The 25363-nt window shown below is 36.4% G+C and overlaps 1 protein-coding gene across 3 annotated transcripts; it reads right to left on the bottom strand.

Annotated features, from left to right (window-relative positions):
- Positions 1-2677: 2677 nt before the first annotated feature.
- On the bottom strand, positions 2678-24859 carry C1D (C1D nuclear receptor corepressor). Of its 3 annotated transcripts, XM_054473779.2 has the most exons (6): positions 16484-16568; positions 14851-14927; positions 8988-9134; positions 8160-8226; positions 7804-7859; positions 2678-4595 (listed from the first exon to the last, which is right to left on the bottom strand). In XM_054473779.2, the coding sequence occupies exons 3-6, from the start codon at positions 9123-9125 to the stop codon at positions 4431-4433; spliced, it is 426 nt and encodes a 141-aa protein (XP_054329754.1). In that variant the 5' UTR covers positions 9126-9134; positions 14851-14927; positions 16484-16568; the 3' UTR covers positions 2678-4430. The 3 variants fall into 3 exon arrangements, with proteins under 3 accessions (XP_054329754.1, XP_054329756.1, XP_054329755.1); XM_054473781.2 differs by lacking the exons at positions 14851-14927; positions 16484-16568 and adding an exon at positions 24764-24859; XM_054473780.2 differs by lacking the exons at positions 14851-14927; positions 16484-16568 and adding an exon at positions 24751-24837.
- Positions 24860-25363: the final 504 nt, after the last annotated feature.

Genomic DNA, 25363 nt, shown 5'->3' with positions numbered 1-25363 from the left:
CATGGTACACAGGAGGAGTTCAATAAATATTTGTTGAATGAATAAGTGAATAAATGAATGAAACTGCAAGTGAGGGAAAAAAAAAACTGTGGATGCTAAGAGGTTAGCCAAGCTAAATCATTAGCTGAATAATGCCTTCCTGCATGGAATTTAGCAGGAATTAAGATTGTGTCTTGGCAAAATTACAAAATAACTCTATACTCCATGGACCTCTAAAAGTCACTCACAAATAGTAAAAATCACAAGTGTTAAAAGTCACAAATGTCAAAACCCACAAAATCCAGCAACTTTTAAATAATTATCTCTTTCTTAAGGGAAAAATAATAAAGTATCAAAACTAGGGAAGCAAATTAGTTGTTTAAATAAGTTAAGGAATGCATTATTAGGGAGAGTAAAGGCCACCAAATTAAAAAAATACCAGACACACATTAGAACATGGTCTATAGGCAATCCACTGCTCTAGCACTAAATCGGAGGTGATTCTGTTATAATTTTGCTATTTTAATAACTAAAGCTTTTTGTATAAGGTCCAAGACAAATTGTACTCTATAACAAATTGGGTATAACAAGCTTCTATTCTTTTTACAATAATATTTTTCAACATAGCATCTCAATAGATAATACCTACATAACAAGAAATTGAAGGCATTCTTTCCTATTCCTCCTAATAATCTCATTCAAATCATATCACTATGAATTGCCTGGGTACTTGGCTTTAAAATATTGTATTACTATAAGCTTGAAATTCAGGCTCTGGATAGGTCTACATTCATTTCAGAAGCATCTTGAAATGCTGAATTATCATCTTCAATTTTCTTCCGTCATTTATTGCAGCTGCCAAACTGAAATGGTACACCTTAAAGGCAACACTAAACTGAAAAGCAAATAATAAAAAAGAGTCTCTTAAATGTTTCATTTATAAAAGCTTATTTTCCCCCATCAAATTTTGTATACTGTCTGAAATATATCACTTTACAAAATTGACATCTTGCATGCAGTTATTCTGCTATGATAGATTTGCTAAACTTCAAGGCTTACTGTGGGGAGAGGGAGTAAAAACTAGCATCTCGTTTCAACCTTTTAAGAACAGATGACTAACAGAGCCGGTGGCTTTAGGTTTCTAGCTGGGCAGGCAGTAAGGAGATATAAAGTTAAAAATTAAACCTCAATTGCCAATAGCTATTACTACAGCTCTCTCTTTTCTGAACACTTTACTAATCTTTCTAGCTGTGTTAAAAATTATGCCATAATCTCAGACTTCTTGAGGGAATAATAAAAAGTTATGCCATAAATAAGCACTTTAAAAAGGCACATCAAGTCAGAGGGTGGCTATTCTAAAGAGTAGTCTATGGCTGTACACCCACTTTGATAGGAAAATGAATATGCAAACCAAAAAACATTCAAATCATTTTCTTGAAATCCCGCTAACAGGTAATATAATAGCAAATTATTCAAATGAAACAAATCTACAGAATTCCATTATAAAATCCTGTATACTTTCTGCCAACATAATTGTTAATGACAACTATAAAATGCTAATATATAAACAAAATATGGCTTGTATTTCCAAAACTGGAGAGTTTTAGATCAGAATATAGGGAAAGATAAATGTTTATATTTGTAAATTATGTGCACATCACATTGATATAAAATACGTTGCTACCAAGATCATTCAGGAAAAGAGTCACTGAATTTATCTGAGCAGGTTTTCTAACTATGCTATGAAGGGAGAAAATGAGACATCAGTGCTTTTTCTTCCCTTTAGATACCAAATTTAGCTATTACATGAGGCTGAGTCACTGTTCCCATCTTTCTCAGTTAATGTCACTTTGCAAAGCCAGAATTTCTGGTAATTTGTTGAATAAAATTACAATTTAACTGTATGATAAACTGAGTGATTCCTAAAGTATCTTTTTCTCCAGTTACCTACTTAAGAAAAAAGTATTTACATTCAATACACTGTCCATTTTTGAAGTCTTTCCTACACTTCTGGTCAATTTTAAATACCTTATTTAGAAATAATGCCAATCCATTTCTAATCGCTAAGTAGAAGGATTTTTTAATCTACAGGGTATCTTAAAAACTAATCAACCTGACATAACTTTCTAATTCCAGGAATGTAACATAATTCAAGCTTCAATTTTTCACTTAACATATTCTGTTTTACTGAAAGGATTTCCCACCTTACAATTATGAAGAAGAAAAAATTTGTACTTAAAATAATATTAAAATGCAAGATCTCATTATTTAGTATAAGATTAATAGACTATAATTCTAATCTTAAAAATATCTATAGATGCAACTTCTCCAACTTAATTCCCAAAGAGATTAATAAAAGATGTAATTAACATCTAAACTTAGAGCAGACTATCATGTGGAACAAACTATGTTAACAATAACTGCACCATAGTCAAATAGATCAACCACACACATCACCCTTTATGGTTCTGAATACAGTTAATGAGCACAATTTGTCATAAATTTTCCCATAACTCTGAGAAACTGAATTGAATAAAAAGACTATTTTTTTCTTACCACCTTATAAAAATAGGATAAAGGCTGTAGTTATCGTCTTTGGAACCTTGCACCTAGCACTGTTATCTGGCAATATAAATGTCATTAAGTATATTTGTCAAAAGAATAAACAAACAACAAGCAAATAAGCAACTCAATGCACTACAGTCATTCAGCTCTTTATTATGTGCTAAGTATTTAAAATTATACATAATAAAATGGAATATACTCAAACTTTTATTTCTACTAATAAACAATGAAAGAATTACTCAAGAATACACAATTTAAGAGAATGTAGAGTTGGACTTTCATAAACCAATAACTCAGCTAAAACCAATAATGATTTTCTGCAATTGTATAACATTTTTCATTTAAGCTGTTTTTCTTTTATGAAATTAGAAAATATACAGAAATCCAAATACATTTCTTTGCAATAAATAACACAAAGACATGTACACTACACTTGATCTTAACAGTAACACATTTCTCTCACGAAGAGGTTATTTTTAAAAATAGCTAGAAATTTGGAGACAAAGGCAAAAAAAAGGAGTAAAATAACTATAAATGTTCATTAATGTTCTTCCACTTCAAAAACTGACATCAGAGCCAGAAAAGACTTTCTGCGTCTATCAGTGACTTCCTCTTCATGTGTCATAGAAAGAGTTCAACATGCTTTACAAAATCCATTACATTTTAAGACCATTTCCAATATCTGCTATCATAAATCAAGAAATCCATTTATTCAAGGTTACTTATGGAGAATTAATCACACAGAAAATTTTAACAACTCCTTTTTCAAAAATTAAAGTACTTTACTATACTTGGCATTCCTACACATAATGATATGGATTCAAACACTGAAAGCATTAAGGGCATGTAATTAAAATTCATGGGCTTAGACATTTAAAAAAAGGTTTACTATGTAGTACTCTCTGTAACTAATATTCCAGAAAAATAAACCACAATATAAACACAATGTAATCTCCTTTGGACTTCTCATCTGCTTAAGTGGCATTATGTAACATAAGAAGTTGTTCCAAAACACTTGTATGTACTTGATACAGCCTTAAAAACATGAAATAAAAAAATCTGAAAAAAAATGAGATGAAAAGAACTGTGGACACCATGCACCAGGAACAAAAACTCATGAATTTCTCTATTTGTGATGACTTCTAAAACCTATCTCCCTAATTTGGAAGGCAAATTTACTCAAAAGATAAAAATACACAGGTCAGTTATACAACATTTTCAGCCTTTATTGAGAGTAGAGTCATCATGCCAAAATTCATCCATCAACATACAACCTTATTTCCCATCTAAAGTTAATGAGAATGTATTTTATTTTAAATGGGACATAGAGGCAACATGCCAAGAATTAAAGTACAACCATAAAGTTTTAGTTTCACACTTTGAATATCAACAAAGCAGTAATTCCTAAAATCATGAAAACATGATAAAGTATCTATACAGAAAAAAATGAACATTTAAGTCATTTCACGCTTTCTTAATGTCATATAGTGAAAACAGATGTACCTATAATTTCAGCCTACAGATAGCATACTTCATAAGGTCATTATTCATTTAAAATAGTACAAATGTTTACAAAGAACATTTCACTTAAATTTCACAGCTGCTTATAAAATGGTACTTGCAAGACTGACCTATATAAAGAAATAAGAGTCTCATCAAAAGAGATGGTAAATTATAAATATATAATATATCACAATGTTAAAATCCTCAATGCAAATCAATAAAGATAATGATCTTTGGAGAGGAAAGTATTTAGCTTTACATATTTACTGTAAATTTACATATTAATAAGAAACACATTTAAACCTTGCCCTGCCACAGAATTATTTTGTGGGGGGGAAAAAAAAGGTGTACTTTTTGAATATGTGTACATGAAAACCAAAAAGTTAACTTTTACTTTTTCCTTTATTGGCAACTTTTGATGCATTTTTCGGTTTTGGTTCCCAGAGGGCATTTTTTACAAATCTTGAAGCTGCACCTCTGTCCAGCTTGCCAGCCTTTTTCTTGTCTGTTATTTCCTTGACTCTGTTCATATATACTCTGATTCTTTCCTTAAAGATAAAAAAGAAAGGCAATAGATCTACTAAGCTATTCGCCACCACTAAATTTTATTATACTGTACACCTCGGTTAAATTCAACATATATGTATTTATTGCCTATTAAAGTGCATGGTGCTAGGAAATGCAAATGAATAGGATAAATATGCTCCCTGCTTGCCTGGAGTTCATAGTCGGAGGGTGGGGAAAGACAGATGTTAAAAAGTCATTTCAGAAGTCTTCTGTTTCCAAAGAGTTAGAATCACACTAAGACATTACTCCAGAAATAAACATCGAATTGAAAGTTTCTAGGTGGTTATACATTTTTTTAAAACACCATTAACATATATCTACATATTAACTGTTTTGTATCTAAAGTAAAAAACCAGAGCTTTCATATATTTGCAAAATACAAACTAAATTCTCCTGAAATTTTTCTAAACAGGAAATATACGAGGTAGTACTTAACTATCTTTTCACATTACCATCTAGTGTAACAATTAGGGAGAATGAAAATACAAATTATTCAATTTTTTTTTTTGAGACGGAGTCTCGCTGTCGCCCAGGCTGAAGTGCAATGGCGCGATTTCGGCTCACTGCAGGCTCCGCCCCCGGGGGTTCACGCCATTCTCCTGCCTCAGCCTCCCAAGTAGCCGGGACTACAGGCGCCCACCACCTCGCCCGGCTAATTTTTTTTGTATTTTTAGTAGAGACGGGGGTTTCACCGTGTTAGCCAGGATGGTCTCGATCTCCTGACCTCGTGATCCGCCCACCTCGGCCTCTCAAATTATTCAATTTTATAATTTTGGTTAAGTACATGAAATTTTCTAATAAAATATACAGTTCTAATCAGACTTTACAAGGTGAGAAACATAATATGTTGCTGTACCACTGTGAAACTTCTGAGACAATTAATCAGCATAAATGGCTATCTTACGCTTCAAATGGAGAAATAAAGTTGATGACAGCCATAAAATAGCAGAGTAAAAGACTGACCACTGCTTAAAAACAAGCTTTATTAAAATAATCAACATAGTTAATGCAGAATCTTAAAATGTTTTCATTGTGAAAGACTGGCAACTCTGCTCCACACACTCTAGTGACGCCCCATTTCTGTCTGAATAAAAAAGCACAGTGCTTATGATGGCGGATACTAGCTGCAACATACACACACCAACCCTGCCTTGGGGTCTTTGCCCTGCTTATTCCTCTGCCTAGAAGGATATTTCCTCAATTACCCATACAGCCACTTCCTCTCTTCCTTCCAGTCTACTCAAATGTTAACCTTGTCATTGAGGCCCTGACTTCAGCATTTAAAACTGCAGTCCTATCCAAGCACTCCAGTCCCCCTTACCCTACTCTTTTTCTTTGTTCCCATAACTTTCCAACATACTACATATTCATATATATTTCTTATTTGTTTACTTTATTATTTGTCTCCCTCCATTAGATACAGTCTGGTGTCTGCCACAAGGGCAGGGATCAGCATTATTCACAGAGGAATCATCTCACTTGGAAATAATGCCTAGCTCCCAGTAAGCACTCAAATATTTGTTGAATGAGTAAACTGACTTTTCCTATTTGTGATACATACGGCAAATCAGTTTCCTATCATACACTAAGTCTGTGATCAATTAGTAACATCTACACAAGGTCAGAAAAGGGGAACAGGTTCTGTAATCCCAGCACTTCGGGAGGCCGAGCTGGGCGGATCATGAGGTCAGGAGATGGAGACCATCCTGGCTAACATGGTGAAATCCCATCTCTACTAAAAATACAAAAAATTAGGCGGGCATGGTGGCAGGCGCCTGTAGTCCCAGCTACTCGGGAGGCTGAGGCAGGAGAATGGCGTGAACCCGGGAGGTGGAGCTTGCAGTGAGCCAAGATTGCGCCACTGCACTCCAGCCTGGGCGACAGAGCAAGACTCCGTCTCAAAAAAAAAAAAAAGAAAAAAAAAGAAAAAGAAAAGGGGAAGAGGTTTATGCATGCTTTTTATTCACCAACCCTTATCTAGAATATTAATGTACTACTTCAAAAGTAGATTCTGAGGTAGAAAGAAAACAAATGACCTTGTCCTTTCACAAAGACAGTATCAAGTACTCCAAATAATTTCATGTTAATGGAAAAAAGAGAAATTGTATGTAAAGTCTATATTAGGAAGTTGAAAACAGATGATACAAGCCTTCATTTTAAAGGTTTAAAGCCACATCATTGGTCAAACCAAGATCTGCATATCATATTGCTTTATACTTTTGCTTTAAATATTTTTCACAATTGTTTTATTTAAAAATAAATTTATTCTTCCCCCCAAGAACTTTAAAAGAAGGAAATGTCTTAGACTACATGTTGAAAAACTGAAGACAACAGATCTGGCTTACTCATTTTTAAAAAATAAAGGACCAAGTGCTTTACTAAGTTGTAAATAACATACATATCAACTACCCTAAGACTTGAGAACAAGAATACAATGTCAAGTGTATTTCATATCTATATTTGCCTTATATTTTATAAACACAAAGAATCAATTTATTAATATTCTTATTCATAAAACCAAGTCAAGAAGGTAACCATAAGTTTGATTTCTAATTTTTCTCTTCCAATTGAATGATTTGATTTAATTTTTGAAGTCAGCAAAAACTCCAAGATACCAGACCTTATATACTGTACTTATACATCTAAATGGAATACAAAGACAAACCTAGAAGATTTATTACAGGTTGTAAATATGTCTAATGCAGAATTACTGGACAGTACACATACAGCTGGTGCCAAAAAAGCTTTTAGCTTTGTTGCTGAACTGGATTCTTTACTGCTGAGAAAATGAATTAATGGAGGAATTGAAAAGGTGGGAGGGAGAAACTTTCCCGTCTTTGCTAGTAAATCAACTAGAATATATTTTAAGAACTGTATAGAAGTTTAAAAAAAAAAAGTAGTTCTAGAGATAAACAGGATTTCAAGAATTTATAAGAAAAATAATATGTAAGTTATAAATAATTACTAGAATCGTAACATTTTCCCATTCCAAGATTTATATAATATATGGAATACCAATTATCTGAAAAAGGTAAGAGAAAAAAAAAAACCCAAAGATAATAAGGTCTGGCTCACTTTCATAATTTCAACTCGAATTCTGTTCTCCCTAATTTGTGTGACAAAGGCAGTGTGACAAACTTCAGGAACACAACAACAAACACATAAAATAAAAAGAAATTCAAATCTTACCAATTCCTGTTTTACTGGATGTTCCTTAGGATTAACTCCTTGGGTTGCCAAATAAACTACAAGAGAAAAATTTCATGGAATAAAATGGTGAATGTATTAATTTAAAACATTCCAATTAAAGAAACTAGTTATTCACAAAAAAGGAAAGTCCTACAAACAATTAAACTTTAAATTATTCAATTTCCATGTAATACTAAATCTATGTGTGGCTCACTGGCATCCAGATTTAAAAATAAATATCTATTAAAAGTGCTATGAAGTATAATTGTATATAAATTGTTAGCATTTTAAAAATAAATTATCTTTCACACAATAAGTAATTTGCTTTCTAATTAATTCCAAAGTAACACACATACCCCAAAACATTGAATTTAATGTGTATGCAGAAACCAAATCCACTTTTGCTTGTTCAAGTGGATCCAACTGTTAAAAAAGAAAAAGAGAGAGGGAAATAGAGAAAGTGAGACAGAAAAAAATACACAAACTTTGAACACCATCTGATAACATTTTAGACTTTTACCAAGTACAATGTATCAAAGAAGTTTTTTTCACTTCATATAATCCAATAACCAAATGATCTGAAAATAATTTGTAAAAAGTTTTCTTAATGAGTGACTTTTGTCCACAAATTTTCACCTTAGGGTATCATCTTTAGTTAGACAAGGAAAGTGTATAACCCAAGAAAAATTCTTTTGAATTATTTTAATTTCGGGAGTTAACGATCTGGGCTTCGTAAGTCAAAAGTAATTTATCAATATAAACATTGTACATGATGCATTTATGTATAAGAAGCAGGCTTAGGCAATAGCAAAGACAGAAGAAACATAATGAGATTTGTTTTAGACTGTCAAAGTCAATTTACTGTTTTTGTCCTATAGGTTTCCAGAAACCCTGATAACATCATTGTAATACTTAAAAGGTCAAAGACAGAGTCTGTCAAAAAGAATACTGTGAGTGCTCCTTTTTTTTCCAAAACCAAGTTAAAAACATAGTTAGGAGGTATTTCCTAAGGCTGGAGTTTTGTTTTGTTTTGTTTCCCCCCTAAAAATACCCAAACACTAATAAAATTGAAATAAAGGGGAAAAGGGGCATAGGTCATTAATCTGTTTCTTCTTCCACATGTTTCATAAAATAGCATTCTGTTTTATGAAATTCATTTTTAGGAAATTACATTTTTAAAATACCTTCTGCAATAACTCATTTCTAGAAACAGACATCATGGTCTTCAGCATCTCATCCACAGCACCAATGGAATTCTCAAACGCTGACAAATACTCGTGAATTTCTACTGGATAGTCTTCATTAATTTCTTCACCTGCCATTATGGCTGACTGGAAAAAATTAAATTCTTTGAATTCGTATTAGAGACAGAGCTTGTTCTTTAGTTTACAAAAAAAAAAATCAATAGGTCATATCATGTATTTCAAAGGCACTAAGAGTTAAAACCTGAAGGCAAATCTTTTTAGAATTTAATTCTAGATTAACTACATTCCAATTTGTCCCCTTCTTAAGTTTCTTGGGGGGCTGTGGAACAAGAACCAACCGAAGCCCACTAATGCTATGCTCACCAAACCCTCAACATTTTTGTTTTGTTTTGTTTTGAGATGGGGTCTCCCTCTGTCACCCAGGATAGTGCAATCACCACTCACTGCAACTTACGCCTGCTGGGCCCAAGGAATCCTCCCACCTCAGCCTCCCAGGTAGCTTGGGACTACAGGCCCATTGCCACCATGCCCAGCTAATTTTTTTGTATTTTTAAAGAACTTTTAAAGAACTAAAGACATGATTACCAAACATGAGATAGCAATAATCAAAATCCTACATTTGAAAAACTGTTGAATTAGCAAAGCAATTAAAGTTTGATAAATAGATCCCCTAATGATTGCTGAAGAAATGGTAAGCAAAGCACTTTTTTTAGAAAAACATGTATTTTAGTCCTTCTAAATATAGGTGTTGATCTAGGAGCATGTTATATTAAACTAAAAAAGTAAAAATCTTAGGTCTAAAATACGTATCACAGAAATCATTTTTCAAGCCTATATATATTTATATTCCTTAAGCTTCTTTAAAATATTAATATGAAATCCAAAGAGTCCATAAATCATATAAAGCCCATAAGCAGAAAAGAGGAAACTTGGGGGAAATAAACAATATGGTTTTCATTTGTGCTAGTGCATACTCTGACAGCCCATGCTTTAAAAATTCACCTATATCAATGTATTATTAAAGTATCTAAGTCCAAATTTTAGAAGCAATTCCAAGCCATAGGTAACATCTCTAGGATAAAAAAAAATTTTTTGTATTCACAGAAATACCTCCTTTATCACATAGGTAAGAAGAACAGCATGAACGTGTATGACAGCAAATAGCATAGCAGAATGGAAGAGACTTGGGCTTTCTGTCTTGATCATTGACTTTGTCACCTGAGATAAATCATTGAAACTCTCTCAGCCTCAAAGTCCTCATCCATAAAATAAGGCAGCTGGTCTAATGATCTGTAAAGTTCTTTATAGTTCTAAATGTTATGATTACTTTTAAGTTTGAAAAGTACTATTTGAATATTTAGTGACAACATATCAACATTTTTTCTGAATGAGTATATTCCACTGAGACATTTGGTTTCATTAAAAAAATAAAGTGAAGTCTATCTATTACTACTTGAGTTGTGAAGTTACTATCCAACTACTATGCAACCAACAATTAAGGCAATAAGAAAACAAAACTACACAGAAAAGAATTGATTTCCAATTTCAAAAGGTTAACTGAAAATATGCATTTGCCTCTCATCCCTCCCCAAATCCCTACAATATGACAGAAGAAATAGAAAAACATGAAAATAAAAATGCTGGAAACCAAGAAAAGCACAGATCTACCAGCAGACTTCAACAGTAGTAACTGCGTAAGCTAAAGAGCAAATTGGGCTGGACACGGTGGCTTACGCTATAATCCCAGCACTTTTGGGAGGCTGAGGCAGGCGGATCACCTGAGGCCAGGAGTTCAAGACCAGCCTGGCCAACATGGTGAAACCCCATCCCTACTAAAAATACAAAATTTAGCCAGGCATGGTGGCACACGCCTGTAATCCCAGCTACTTGGGAGTCTGAGGCAGGAGAACTGCTTGAACCTGGGAGGCGGAGGTTGCAGTCAGCCAAGATTGTGCCACTACACTCCAGCCTGGGCAACAGAGTTAGACTGTCTCTCAAAAAAAAAAAAAAAGAGCAAATGGGACCAGACTGCAAACAGGAAACAAAGCCAAGAAACCTTACAAACAAAAGAGATTAAGAATTTAGAAATAACCCCAAGAACAGAGCCATAAGTGCTGAAAATAGCTAACGTAATCTCCAGATCTGTGAAAGGACAGCTCCAGCATTTATTGCCTAGACAAAGGTATAAGTATAGGGATATACTGCAAAGAAGACTTGGTATTTTCTCACTTTATGTAGAATTTTGAACTAATAAATTTGAAAATGTAAATGAAAAGAATGATGTTCTTGGGAAGTTATCAATTACCAAAACTAAAAAGAAGCACATAAACCATACAGATCATTAACCACAGAAAAAGAATTACACAGTAGTCAAAGACCTATCCTACAAAGAGGCTCTAGTCCTAGATTTTATAGGTAATTTCTTTCAAACCTTCAAGAAACAGTTAATTCCTATGGTATTTAGCTGTTTAAGAATACAGAGAAAGATGGAAAACCTTCTTCATAACATACACAAAAATAAACTCCAAATGAATTAAAAATGTAAATGTATAAACATATTAGATTATATCAAATATTTACATCATCTAAATGAAACCCAAATGCTATAAAAGGAAATAGCTGACAAACTTAACTACATAAAAACATTTTTGAAAAGTCGTACATGGTAAAAGGATACCATAAGCAAAGTTAAAAGGCAAGAGACAGCCAGGAGAAAGTATCTGACAAAATATCACAAAGAATTAGATAGACTAAATAAACAGTTCCTAGAAAGCAGTAAAACAAATTAAAATAATGAAGATATCATCACCTATCAGACTGGCAATAATTTTAAAGATTAAGAATGTTCAGTGTTAGAAAGGGTATACACTGAAAGTGGAATATAAATTGATACAGGTTTTTAAAATGCACATACCCTTTGACTCAGGAAATCCTTTTAAGAATCTAGCCTATAAAAATCCTTGCACATGTGCATATAAATTAAAATGTCCTCCTCAAACTTGTCTCTGAACTTCCTCCAGTTTGTCGTGTATCAAACTGTCCCTCTGCTGGACTATTACCCATAAGTTTAAATGTTTTATTTCTCCATCTAAGAAAGAAACAACAACAACAAAAAATCTTGACTTCATATCACCCCCCAGCTAAGGCCCCATTTTCTCTCTTTTACAACAAACTCCTCAAAAGAGGTGCTTATACTAACAGTCTCTAATTCCTCTCCTTCCATCCTTTCTCAAATCTCCTACAAACATACCTTACTTTTCTCTCAAAATTGCACTTGGCAAGGTCACCCACACTGCCACATGGTTAAATTCAATGGTCAATTCTCAGTTCTCCTTGAGTGACACTGTTGACTCCCTTCTCTTGGTTTTCTTGGTTTCCTTTCTATCTCACTGCCTCCTTTCTTGGTCTCTTCGATGTATCCTTCTCACATCCTCAGCCCCTTAACCAAGCTTGAAGTGCCCAGAGGCTGTTCCTGACTCTATTCTCTAATTTACTCCTAGGCGAACTGAGGGTTTTTAATTGCTTTAGTAAACTGAAGACTCCAACATTTGTTTCTCCAACCCTGACTTCTCCATTGAACTTCATACTTACATTTCCAGCTGCATACTCAATATCTCTGGTTGGATGTCCAATAAATTCTCAAACAGAACCTGCCCAAAGCCAAATTCCTAACCTTGCCTACTGCAGTTTTCATCATTTAATTTCACGGCAACTTCAACTTTCCAATTGTTCAGTCCCAAAATTTCAGAGTGATCCTTGACTACTCTCTCTCACTTCATCTTTAATACACACCCAGAATCTAGCCATGTCCTACCACCTCTACTGCTACTATCCTGGTCCAAACCACCATCAAACCATGCCTGAATGCCCTCCTAAATAGCCTTCTTGCTTCTGGCCAAAGTCTATTATCAAGAATACAGAGAGACCATTCAAAATGTAAATCAGATTATGCCATGCTTCTGCTCAGAAACTTCCAAAGGCTTGCCACCTCATTCGAAATAAGATAAAAATCCTTACAGTGGGCCCAGCATGGTGGCTCATGCCTGTAAACCCAGCACTTTGGGAGGCCAAGGCAGGAGGACAGCTTGAGCCCAGGAGTTCGAGACCAACCTGGGCAACATGGCAAGACCCCATATCTATAATTAAAATACATATTTATAGGCTGGGTGTGGTGGCTTATGCCTGTAATCCCAGCACTTTGGGAGGTCAAGGTGGAAGGACTGTTTGAGCCTAGGAGTTCAAGACCAGCTTGGGCAACATAGCGAGACCCCAACTCTATTTTTAAAATTAAAAAAAATACATATTTATCTCTTAAAAATCCTTACAGTGGGTTCAAAAAGCTCAACACAATTTGCCCTGACTCCCCATCACCTTCTGTAACTTCATCTCCCACTCTCCCTTGCTTATTTCACTCCAGCCACATTGTTCTTCCCCCATGACATCAGGCACATGCCTACCTCCCTTTGGGCTTCCTAGAATACTCTATTCCTCTCTTCCTCCCTTCCCAACAGAGCTCATTATGTTACCTTCACCAGATCTCCACTCAAATGTCATCTATTGGTATCTCACTCTTAACCACCCCATTTTAAAATGCACACCCCTCCCCCTCACTCCCTATCTCCTCCCCCACTTTACATTCCTCAATATCAACTAACATATATGTATTTGTTGCCGGTCTACCACCAAAAGGCAACTACATGGGAGCAGGAATTTTTGTGAACTGTTCACAAGCACTGCCTGACAGTCAATAAACATTTGTTGAAATAAACTATAACAAAATATTGGAAATAATCTAGATATTCATCGACAGGGAAACAGTTAAATGAATTACACCATATTCATCCTTGAGAATATTACATGTCTTCTAAAAATAAAGAAGTAAATCTATATATAGTGACACACAATGAGAAAGAAAAAGTCAGAGAACAGAGAACACTGTATATAACACATAATGTGCCTAGTATATGCCATTTGGTTTTTAAAAAAAAAAATTGTATATACATACATGTAGAAAAGGTCTGGAAAGAGCATACAAAAAATAGACATTTTCTCTGAAAAGAGACAAGGATTAGGGAACAGGTTCAAAGCACACTCATTTTTTTAACTCTTCTTTCTTCATTGTTTACATTTTATTTCAAAAAGCACATATCAAATTTTTAATAAAAAACACTTAAATAAAGGCACTTAATAAAGTATTTTGGCTCTTAACAAATACTGTATGTATTTTTTAAAAACACAAAAAGGTCTTTATTTAAATGTGAATTTTTTCATCAAATTTTCCTATTAGAAAATATTTCCTTTCTTCAGAAGAACATGGTAGAGATTTTTCCTGCAATTATTCCCTGTCCCTAAGCCCCAATAAACAAGCAGTTATTTATTGTTAGAATGGGTTAGGGTGAACACTGAAAGCAAGGTAGTAAGTAAGAATAACTGCCCTCATTAAATCTGAACTGAGCCACTTGCCTTTTCCCTAACTAAAAAAATAAAGGCAACGGGGACTAAAAAATAAAGGCTCTTCTATTATGAGAAACTCCTCCTAATTCAAGTGATTTCTACTAACATTTTATATAGGCAGTTACTGAGTATTTATTCCTTCCACAGAAAAAGCGCAGAAATTTCCCTCTGTCCCCTTAGCTGCTCTGACCCCAGGATCAAGCAGTGACTCTATGGTATCAGCAGCAAACACTTGAATAGCACTGATTATGTGCCAGGCACTACTCTAAGCATTCCACATGCACTTGTTCATCTAAACCTCACAGATGAAGAAACTGAGCCACAATGAAGTTAAAGAACAAGCCTAAAGTTGTACATGTTAAAATTTCCAAAGAAGAAAAGAACTCACCCAGCTCTGCTCCTCACCCTCCTCCCAGGTTCTACAGGTACTCCTTGCCCTTCCACATACTCCTTCTAAAACACTGGCTGCAGAGGTAGAGACAGACGGAGAGGGCATGAGAAAACTTGCTTCTCTTCACCACTCAGTAAGGTGTGGCTGAGACTAAGGACCTGGGTTGCAGGGATGCTGCCCAGTAACCCCAACAGATGTTACTGCCACTCAGTCCTTCCTCTCACTGGTTATACAGAAGCCAAAGTACCGATAGGAGAAAAGAAGAGTGCATAGCATCACATACAGAACTGAAGTCATCAGCTACCTCTTTCCTTTAATTCTCCACTTCAGGGTAGCCAATCCAGGCAGACACCTGGGAGGCACCCCAAATCCAATCAGTCCTGTCAATATGGCTTCCTTAATCTCCTTACACCACAAGCTTTCCTCTATTCTCACTGACTAGATTATTTCAACAGCCTTTTAGTAGTGTGCCTATTATCAATTTTTCTCCACTCCCAGTTTTAGAATATTACAAAATATGCTTTAAACAGTCTGGTCATGGTACTCCTCTGTTTAAAATTCTGCAACAGTTCCCTACCACATGGAAGATAGTTCCAAACCCCTCAGCATAGATGCAAGGCCCATTATGATGTGGCCCTTGCTTGTCTGCCTAACCTCATCTTTCACGACTCTCCTCTTCCAATCCTAGAGCTGTGGCCATGATGGCAGTTTTCCAAATGTGCCATTCTCTCTCTCAACTTTCACCTGTGTGATTCTCTAAGCCTGAAATGCCCTTCCAACTCCACTTTTTTCAAAGGCTGCTTATCTTTGGAGGTAAAAAATAGGTTTCAGTTCGGCCAATGAAGACTTCTCTGCATGCTCTCCTTCTATGCTCTCTGTCTGGACAAATATAACAACTATAAGCTGTAATGTCACTTAAAACACCATCTCTTAATGTATTTTTATTTACTTGATTTCTCCTTTGACTACAAGCTCTTTGAGGGGCTGTGTCATGTTCATGTTGTATCCCCAGTGGCTGACACACAAGGTGACTATATCTCTCAATTTGCCCAAGACAGTTCCACCTTATGCCTGTTGTTTCAGCTTGCCATCAACTCAGCTCCCTTCTTTCTCAGAAGTCCCAGTTTGAACAAAAAATTATATGGCTACCCTAAACAATTTAAGTTTTCTGACCCTTACTACTGCTTCCCATCCCATTTCGCTGGAGAACAGGAGCATCAGAGGAGTTACCCTTTGCACCAGTCAGGTTTCAACTAGAGAAGCAGAACCAGTAGGAGATATATATTAAGAGAGTTATGGCAAGAAACTGGTTTACATAGGGCAGGCTATCAAGGGAGGAACTCATGCTGGAACTCTAGGCTACTAGCTGAAACTGCTGTCTACAAGTGGAATTTCTTCTTTTTTGGCAGGGAAACCTCAGCTCTGCTTCTAAAGCCTTTCAACTGATTGAATCAGGCCTACCCAGATGATCTAGAATAATCTCCCTTACTTGATTATGGATTTTAATCATAGCTTCAAAATACTTTCACAGCAACACCTACATTCATGTTTGACTGAATATCTGGGGGCTACAGCCAAACCAAGTTGAAACATTAAAAAGACAATCACAGCCAGGCACCATGGCTCACACCTGTAATTCCAACGCTTTGGGAGACTGACAGGAGGATCACTTGAGCCCAGGAGTTCAAGATCAACCTGGGAAACACAGACAGACCCATCTCTAAAAAAAAAAAATATTTTTAATTAGCTGGGCGTGATGGCATGCACCTGTAGTCCTAGCTACTCAGGAGGCTGAGGTGAGAGAATCACTTGAGTCTAGGAGTTCGAGGCTGCAGTAAGTTATGATTACACTACTGCACTCTAGCCTGGGCAACAGAGCAAGGCCCACATCTCTTTTTAAAAAAAAAAAGACTATTACACTAAGATGCATTCCTGGCATCACAAATATTGTTGCTCTGACAATACTTTCCCACAACAAGCTTGTTATTTTGATTATCAGGTTCCCAAGCTAGACTTCAAATTCTAGCTAACAAATGTAGAAGAAATGACAACTTAAAAAAGAATCACGACTTTGCAACATCTAATGAAATTATAGGTTTAGGCAATGACCACCAACAGATCACTAAAAGTAGGTGAAATGCACATATTATGAACCTCCTGATGTGAGGCAATATAACATACACAGCACCATCTGCAAAGCATTCCCAACTCCCAAAAAAGCTGAATCTGAACAATTAAGCCTACAGAGCTAACTTCCATTTTATAGGAAATACAAAGGATAGAGGAACAAATTAACACCACAAGAAAGCAAACAAATATGGAGTGAGAAATACAGTACTCTACAGGAAAACTGACCAGGTTTCTATAACAAGTCAAAGGCATGAAGCAAAAAAAAAAGTGGGGGAAGAAAGACAGAGGAAGAAGAGATTTAAGAGATGTAACAACCAAATGAAATACATAGACCTTGTTTGGATCTTGATTCAAATAAACCAAGTGTAAAAAGATAGTTCTGTGACAAAGAAATCTGAACATGGACAAAGTATTAGATGACACCAACAAATTACTGATAATTCTGTCATCTATGATAATAGCAATACAGTTATATAAGAAAATTTCCCTGTCTTTTGAGGATGCACACTGAAGTATAGAGGGGTAAAATTATGTAACATTTTGAATTTGCTTAAAAAAAAAGTAGCCTCCACAAATTATTACAACTTTGAGAGCAAAGGTAAGAACCTATGTACATTATTTCTATAGTGAAATTAGATGGCTAACTCACAAACTAGCTTTTAGAATACAACCCAGTTCATATATAGGAGAATAACCAAAGAGAAGGTGTCATCTAGAATATTTAAGCAGCTCCATTACATCTCATTTCAATTCCAAATATAACTGGGGTGAGGGAGAGGAAGGTTACTGGGTGCTCACTACATCTGTGATAGTTGCTGAACATATAGTCTCAAATGAAGTTTGTATTACTAACATTTCCAACAAAAGGCTCACAATCTAGAGTGTCTATTTCAAAAGTATCACAAATTCTTTTTTTTTTTTTTTGAGACAGAGTCTTGCTCTCTCGCCCAAGCTGGAGTGCAGTGGCTCAATCTCAGCTCAATGCGATCTCTGCCTCCCAAATTCAAGCAATTCTCCTGCCTTTTACAGGCGCATGCCACCATGCTCAGCTAATTTTTGTATTTTTTTAGGAGAGACGGGGTTTCACCATGTTGGCCAGGCTGTCTCGAAATCCTGACCTTGTGATCTGCCCACCTCAGCCTCCCAAAGTGCTGGGATTACAGGTGTGAGCCATCGAGCCCAGAAAATTCCCTTCCTTTAAAAAAAATCCTAATTTCTTGTATTTTTACCTGGCCCTTAAAAATGTAGGCAAAATAAACAAATAAACAAACACCCAAGACTAATGCCAAATAAAAAACTAAAAAAAGACATATGGAACACAAAGATTTTTTAAAGCCTCTATGAATCAATTTAACAATAAAAAAAAAAGTACACACAACCCAAAAGAAAAATAGGCAAAGAAAATCAACAGTTCACAAATAATCCAGATGACCAATAAGCATGAAGAAAGCTACTCAGCCTTACTGATAATTAAGGAAACATAGATTGCTAAAATATGATGCCATTTTCATCTGTCAAATAGGGAAAAATTAAAGAGATTAATAGTACTAAAATGTACAAAGGTGAGCTGAGAACAGCCTCCCATTCACTGTTAGTCAGGGTATATATTAGTTTAGCATTTTTGTGAGGTAATCTGCACTGTGCTTCAAAATCACATATGTACACGTGCTTTGACCTAGCAATTTTACTTCTCAAAGTATATTTTCATGCAAGATAACGTTTAAAGACTTCCACTGCAATGATCTTTAAAACAGTAAACTTTAAAACAGAACAACACACACATCCACTATTAGAACCTGGTTAAATAAATTATGATATGCCCACCTATTAAAATACTCTTCAGTAGTGAAAAGGTATGAGGTACAGCTTAGAAAGACTCCTAAGATATATTAAGTGAACAAAAATTGAAGAACAGCATGTATAATACATCCTATTTATTTATTTATTTATTTATTTATTTATTTATTTATTTGAGACAAAGTTTCATTCTTGTTGCCCAGGCTGGAGTGCAGTGGTGCGATCTCAACTCACTGCAACGTCCCCTACTGGGTTCAAGTGATTCTCCTGCCTCAGCCTCCCAAGTAGCTGGGATTACAGGCATCTACCACCACACCTTGCTATTTTTTGTGTGTATTTTTAGCAGAGATGAGGTTTCACCATGTTGGCCAGGCTAGTCTCAAACTCCTGATCTCAGGTGATCTGCCCGCCTCAGCCTCCCACAGTGCTGGGATTAGAGGCATGAGCCACCACGCCCAGCTCATCCCATTTATTTTGAAGAAAAAAAGATATATGAGTGTGGAGGCATATTTGTATGGTATATGCATGTAAGTTTTCTTAAAGGATCCAAAAGAAGCTGTTAACTGTGGTCACTTCTGGGAAACAAAAAGCAAGAAAGTGAGGAAGTACATTTTGTTACACTCTCTGAATTACAATTTTTAAAGAATAAAATATGTAACATATTATAATAATACTTAAGTTTATAAATAAAAACTTCAATCATCTCAAATTTTGAAATTTACTTTATTCTCAAACATACCAGATAAAAATGTCATTTCCCCCTACTTAGCAGCAACAACTAAACCTATATTCTTTACCACTGTTACATTCAAAGAACCATATAAATGTGTTTTCTACACCTAAATTGTCTAGCCACCAGGTGGCTATTTTCCTCTATTCTCATGGTACAAAAGCCTCCTCTGGCCTGCTTGCTACATGGCCATACCTCCCAGTCAACTGGTTTAAAGATGCTTTTGCAAGTTCTCATCTTCTCTTTCTGTCCCCTAGCCAACCATTCTAGCTCTAGGCCTACTGAACATTCATTCCTAACGAAATTCACAAAAGACATAAATTAATGCTACCCAACCTCAACAGGTCCTCTGTCAGTTGCCTGACAGTTCCTTTATTTATCCCTGATACCTCCTCAGCACTTATTGCACAATGTCATGTAAATGAATAATATTTACTGAGCATTTACCACATGCCAGACACTAAGGACTCTCTTATTCAATAGATATTTAATCAGCCTCTATGATAGGCAGCCCTGATACTTGGAAGATAATAGTGAGCAAAAACTTGCCTGTTCTGCACTTACTGTTTAGTGTGGATGATAGACATTAATCAAAGAATCACAGAAATATAAAATTACAACATTAATATGAAGAAATAAATCGTGCTATGAGACTATAAACTAGTGGACATGACTTAATCTGAGGGAAGACAGAATGCTTCCTCAAGAAAGTACTCGATGACAGAGATGAGTTAAGCAGACAAAAACTGTAGTGCGGGAGGAGAGAGTTCTCACAACTCTACGACTGGGCACTAATATTAGCTTCACTTTACAGATGGCACAACAGAAACAGGTCACAGGGCTGATAAGTGGTAAAGCTCAGCAGAATGGGACTCAAATCCAATGGAGGAGGAACATCCCTCACAAATCCCATCAGTGGATTTGTGTGGGATGCTCTCTGGACAAAATCTTTAATACAACATATAAGGTTTGTTCCTCCCTGAAAGTCTATTCCTCTAACCCTTCCAGCCTTAACTCCCATCTTTACCCTATTCCCCAACATCACACTCAACTTCTGTTCCTGTCACTACTCCACGTGACTAGAATCTCCAATTTCCTTAGCAACGTTCAGTAGGCCTGGAGCCACCGAACATGGGGCATTAGCAAGTGGCCACAGAGGAAAGAGGACTGGCAAAAGCGTCTTTAAAACAGCTAACTGGGAGATGTGACCATGAAGGAAAGGAATTGAGGTCCTGTCATAGTCCTTTCCCTCTACTTGGAATACCCATGTTCCTCCATTTTGTACTGCTATGCAGGAATACCTGAGGCTGGGTAATTTATAAAGAAAAGAAGTTAGATTTGGCTCCCAGTTCTGCACACTACACAAGAAGCATAGTGCCAGAATCTGCTTTTGGAGAGACAAAGGGGGAGCAGACATGTGACAGGGCAGGAGAAGCGGCAAGAGAAAGAGGAGCTTCCATGTTCTTTTAAACAACCGGCTCTAGGAGTGAACTAATACAGTGAGAACTCAACTCATTACCTCAAGGACAAACCAAGGCATTCAATCTGCCTCCATGACCCAAATATCTCCCACTAGGCCTACCTCCAACACTGGAATTGACATTTCAACAAGAGATTTGGAGGGGACACACACCCAAATCATATCAACCTCCTCTTCATAACAGTCTCCATTTTCTTGGCCTAGTGAAACTTATCAATCCTTTAAAACCCACATCAAATGCTCCCTCCTCTATAAAGGTGTCCATACCTCCCAAAGAAAAGTGGTCTCTTCTTCCTCTTTGCTCCCAAGGTTCTCTGAATATAACTGTAATACAGTTATCACACTGGTGTGCAACTATCTGCTTGACTTAACATTATCACATATCTATCAATAACACTCCTCAAGTTCTTGATAAATCCAAAGGTGTCAATCCTCATTTCACCTGATCCATCAGCTGCACCTGACAAAACTGAACATACTACTCTACTCTAAATTCTACAACACCAGACTCAAAATTGTCCTTGTCCCTCACTGGCTGCTCAGTCTGTCTCATTTGGTGGTTATTCCTCATTTTCCCAACTTGTTAATGTTAAAATGCCTAAGGACTCAGGCCTTGTGCCCCTTCTCTTTTCTGTCTACATTTACTCCTTTAACGACTGTCTCCGGTCTCACAACTTAAAATACCATCTGTTCACTGACAACTCCCAAATGTCTGTTTCCAGCAATGACCACTCTGAAGTCCAGAATGAACATATTCAACTGTCTACTCAACATCTCCACTTAGATGACTAACAGAAATCACAAACTTATCACGTCCTTAACTGAACTCCGAATCTTCCCACAAACCTGCCCCTCCCACAGTTTTCTACTTCTCAGTTAATGGCAATTCCATTCTTCTAGTTGCTCAAGTCCCAAACTTTGAAAATAACCTTATTCTTACAATTCACTTTCAATCTGTAAGCAATTCTGTTTGCTTTTCCTAGAAAATACATCTGAAATTAAACTGCTTCTCCACCTTCACTTCTTTCCAGCCAGTTAAGATGTTATCATCTCATCTGAACTACAACACCTCCGTGATTAGTCTCCTGGTTTTCACCTACCCCACCCCACAGCAAACTATTCTTAAACACAGCAGCCAGAGAAGATTCTATTAAAACGTATGTCAGGCTGGGCGCAGTGGCTGACGCCTGTAATCCCAACACTTTAGGAGGCCGAGACAGGTGGAGCACCTGAGGTCAGGAGTTCGAGACCAGCCTGGCCAACATGGTGAAACCCTAACTCTACTAAAAATACAAAAAATTAGCTGGGCATGGTGACGGGTGCCTGTAATCCCAGCTACTCTGGAGGCTGAGGCAGGAGAATCGTTGGAACCCAGGAGGCAGAGGTTGCAGTGAGCCGAGATTGTGCCACTGCACTCCAGCCTGGGCAACAGAGTGAGACTCCGAAAGAAAAGAGGGGTGAGGTGGGGTGGGGCAGGGGGGACCAGGGCAGGGCAGGGCAGGGCAGGAAAGGAAATAAAAGAAAAGAAAACAAAAGACAATAAAGTAAAATAAAATAAAATAAAACAAACCTAAGTCAGACCATGTCACTCCTCTGCTCTTACCTTTCCATTGGTTATTTACTCACTGGGCTATTGCTCAAGGCAAGACTCATGTTGAGGCACATTTTGAACTCCACATCACTAACATAATGTCTTGTCATGTATTAGGTAGTTAGCAACTATTTGTTTACTAACTAAAACCAATCAAAGTAACCTAAGACCTAATTTTGGAAACTCTTAATATCAGATTACAGTTTGAGCTTACAGATACTAGAAAGTCACCACATGGATCCAAACAAACATATGATAATGTACATTCCAGGGCTCTTCCTATCTCTACACCAAATAATTATACACAGTTATGAACTAAGCCAAAGAACAAATCCAACATGATTGTTTTTTGGAACTTGAGAGCCATTTGCTGTTGTTGCACCAGAATTCTATTACTGTAATGAATTACTGTAATGACTTTTTTGCACTGCATTATCTTAGGAGAAAATAACAATGAAATGTACACACAAGTTCTCAATAAATATTGCTTTCTTGGGCAAACAGTGACTCCATGTTAGTGTTGTCTGTAACTCTCCTTCAGTCCCACAGTACAATTTCTGAGTAAATATAGACTTCTTCCTTTTCTAAAAAATATGTTAACATCTAAAAATAAATTTATCCCAAAGTCTAATAGGGGAGTATATAAATTATGAGGATATGGCTCAAGATTGAGATGAACAATTACATTAAATTAAATTTACTTCTATTCAATGTTTAATTCAAAGCATTTCCAAAATTACAGCAATCGAGCAGCAAAATTACCTTCCAAAACATATGGAAGTTGATTATTACAATTATCTCATTTCTGAAATAACAGTATATACGGTTGTTGCATAGATTAAATAAATTAAATAAAAGCCATTAGAACGGGGCCTGGCTCAGTTAGCACTCAATAGATTAGACAGTATTTTACTAAAAGTGAAAATTATCAAATACTCTAATCCAATGTGAACTATTTAGAGCCATGCTTGAAGGGTCAACTCTTTGGAAACAGTAGCTGAGATAATACATATGAAGAGCCATTTGAAAAAGTAAAAGCAGTTAAGAAAAAAATTACATTACTTTTGAACTGTGATACATACAACACAGCTAACTGAAGGCAGCTGTAATATCTTTTGACTGAGAATTTTATTTTGAAAAACAGTTATTCACACTTGTCATTATCTTTCAACAAAACAATGAGTTCTATCATTTCCACCAAACACAAACATTTCTCTGTACTTCAATAGGGCTAATCTGTTATTTTTGAATTAAAAATACAGGGTTAAATAACTAAAAGTATAACTGGATTGTTTGTAACACAAAGGATAAGTGCCTGAAGGGATGGACACCCCATTTTCCATGTGATTCTTACACATTGCATGCCCGTATCAAAACATCTCGTGTACCCCATAAATATATACACCTATGTACGCACAAAATTTTTAAATTTAATTTTTTAAAAAATCACGGTTAAGTCTTGGTTCAGTCTACCATCAGACAGTCCTAATAGGTTAATAAGTGGATAGCAAACATCTCATTGCGACAAATACATCTTTATCAAGCCAAAACTGAATTGTAGTCAGCAAACATGAAGATATTAAAGCTATTTTGAAAGAAGTTTGAGTCACACTGAACTTATCCGGGTCATCAAGAAAAACTGCTCTCTTGGATTACCCAGTACAGATTTCAGCTAAAGGTCGAAATTAGCCCACTATCTCAGACGGGCTAATACTGCAGCAGCAGGCAGTCTGTGAATGTGAATGATAAACGGGGCTAACATAGTAAAGTCACTCCCCTAGACGTTCCACTTTAGCCTCTCTCCCTAAGCAAGATCGAAGACAGCTGAAAACTGTGAAGACTTCAATGTTTTTTGATTTTTGTTTTTAATTTCTTCGTCTTCCAAGATTTGAGAAGTCGGTGGTTAACTAACGAGGAAAAAGAGAAAGATCGGAGCAAGAGAGAGAAATGAGGGGCCGGGGTAAGCCAAAGCCTGCGACCAGCCCCAAAACAAGCGGAAGTGGGGGACCTGCAACAATGCTGCCCCAACGAAGAGCTGTGAGAGACTGCATTCCTGGAAGGCTACGCAGCCAAACTCCGATTCTCTCAGTCTGCCCAGAGGATGACAGGGGAATCCCAGGAGATAAAAAGCGGAGTTAAACAGGAGCAGGAGAAAAACTGAAACTACACCTTTGAAAAATACCTCACGGCCTTCGACTCCAGTCTCCCGGAAAGCGGTCGGGCAACGATGACGACAATGACGCGCCGGCTGTCCCCGTGCCGGGAGCGGCGCTTTCTGATGCTCTTACGCTGCTCGCCACGCCCCCGCTCCTTCACTCTTCTGTAAAGGCAAATCTCATCTTGAGTAGCTTAGACCCATGTTGCGGGAAAGGATTGCGGCGGCACTCTGGGAACCTTTGTGTACATTTGTACCCGGCCAACACTCACCCCAAATACAGGTTGAGTGTATTTAACCAGGAAAAAAATCTTAGTTACCGAAACTTTGTTCGGGTTTTTACTTTCCCGGAAGTTTTTCCAGGGCCCTCATTCTTACTACCCTTTTATTGTCTGCCACTAGATGAGCCTCTTAGAGCAGCTTCCCAGATTATCTGTGGGGAAGAACAGGTTATTTTTCCAATCTGTCAGTAAAAGGTACTTCTATAAAATACGGTAAAAATGAATTAGTAGAAAAATGGGGAAAATATGTGCAAAATACAAGTCCAAATTTTTTATTAGTTTCAAATAAATGTAAAATTGCATTTCAATGTATGCAATCAAAACAAACATAATAGAAAAAAAGGCA

Source organism: Pongo pygmaeus, chromosome 12, assembly GCF_028885625.2.
Source record: "Pongo pygmaeus isolate AG05252 chromosome 12, NHGRI_mPonPyg2-v2.0_pri, whole genome shotgun sequence".
In the NCBI taxonomy this organism is placed as follows: domain Eukaryota; kingdom Metazoa; phylum Chordata; class Mammalia; order Primates; family Hominidae; genus Pongo; species Pongo pygmaeus.
Note: the sequence above shows the minus strand (reverse complement) of the source record. Positions and strands in the feature narration are given on the sequence as shown.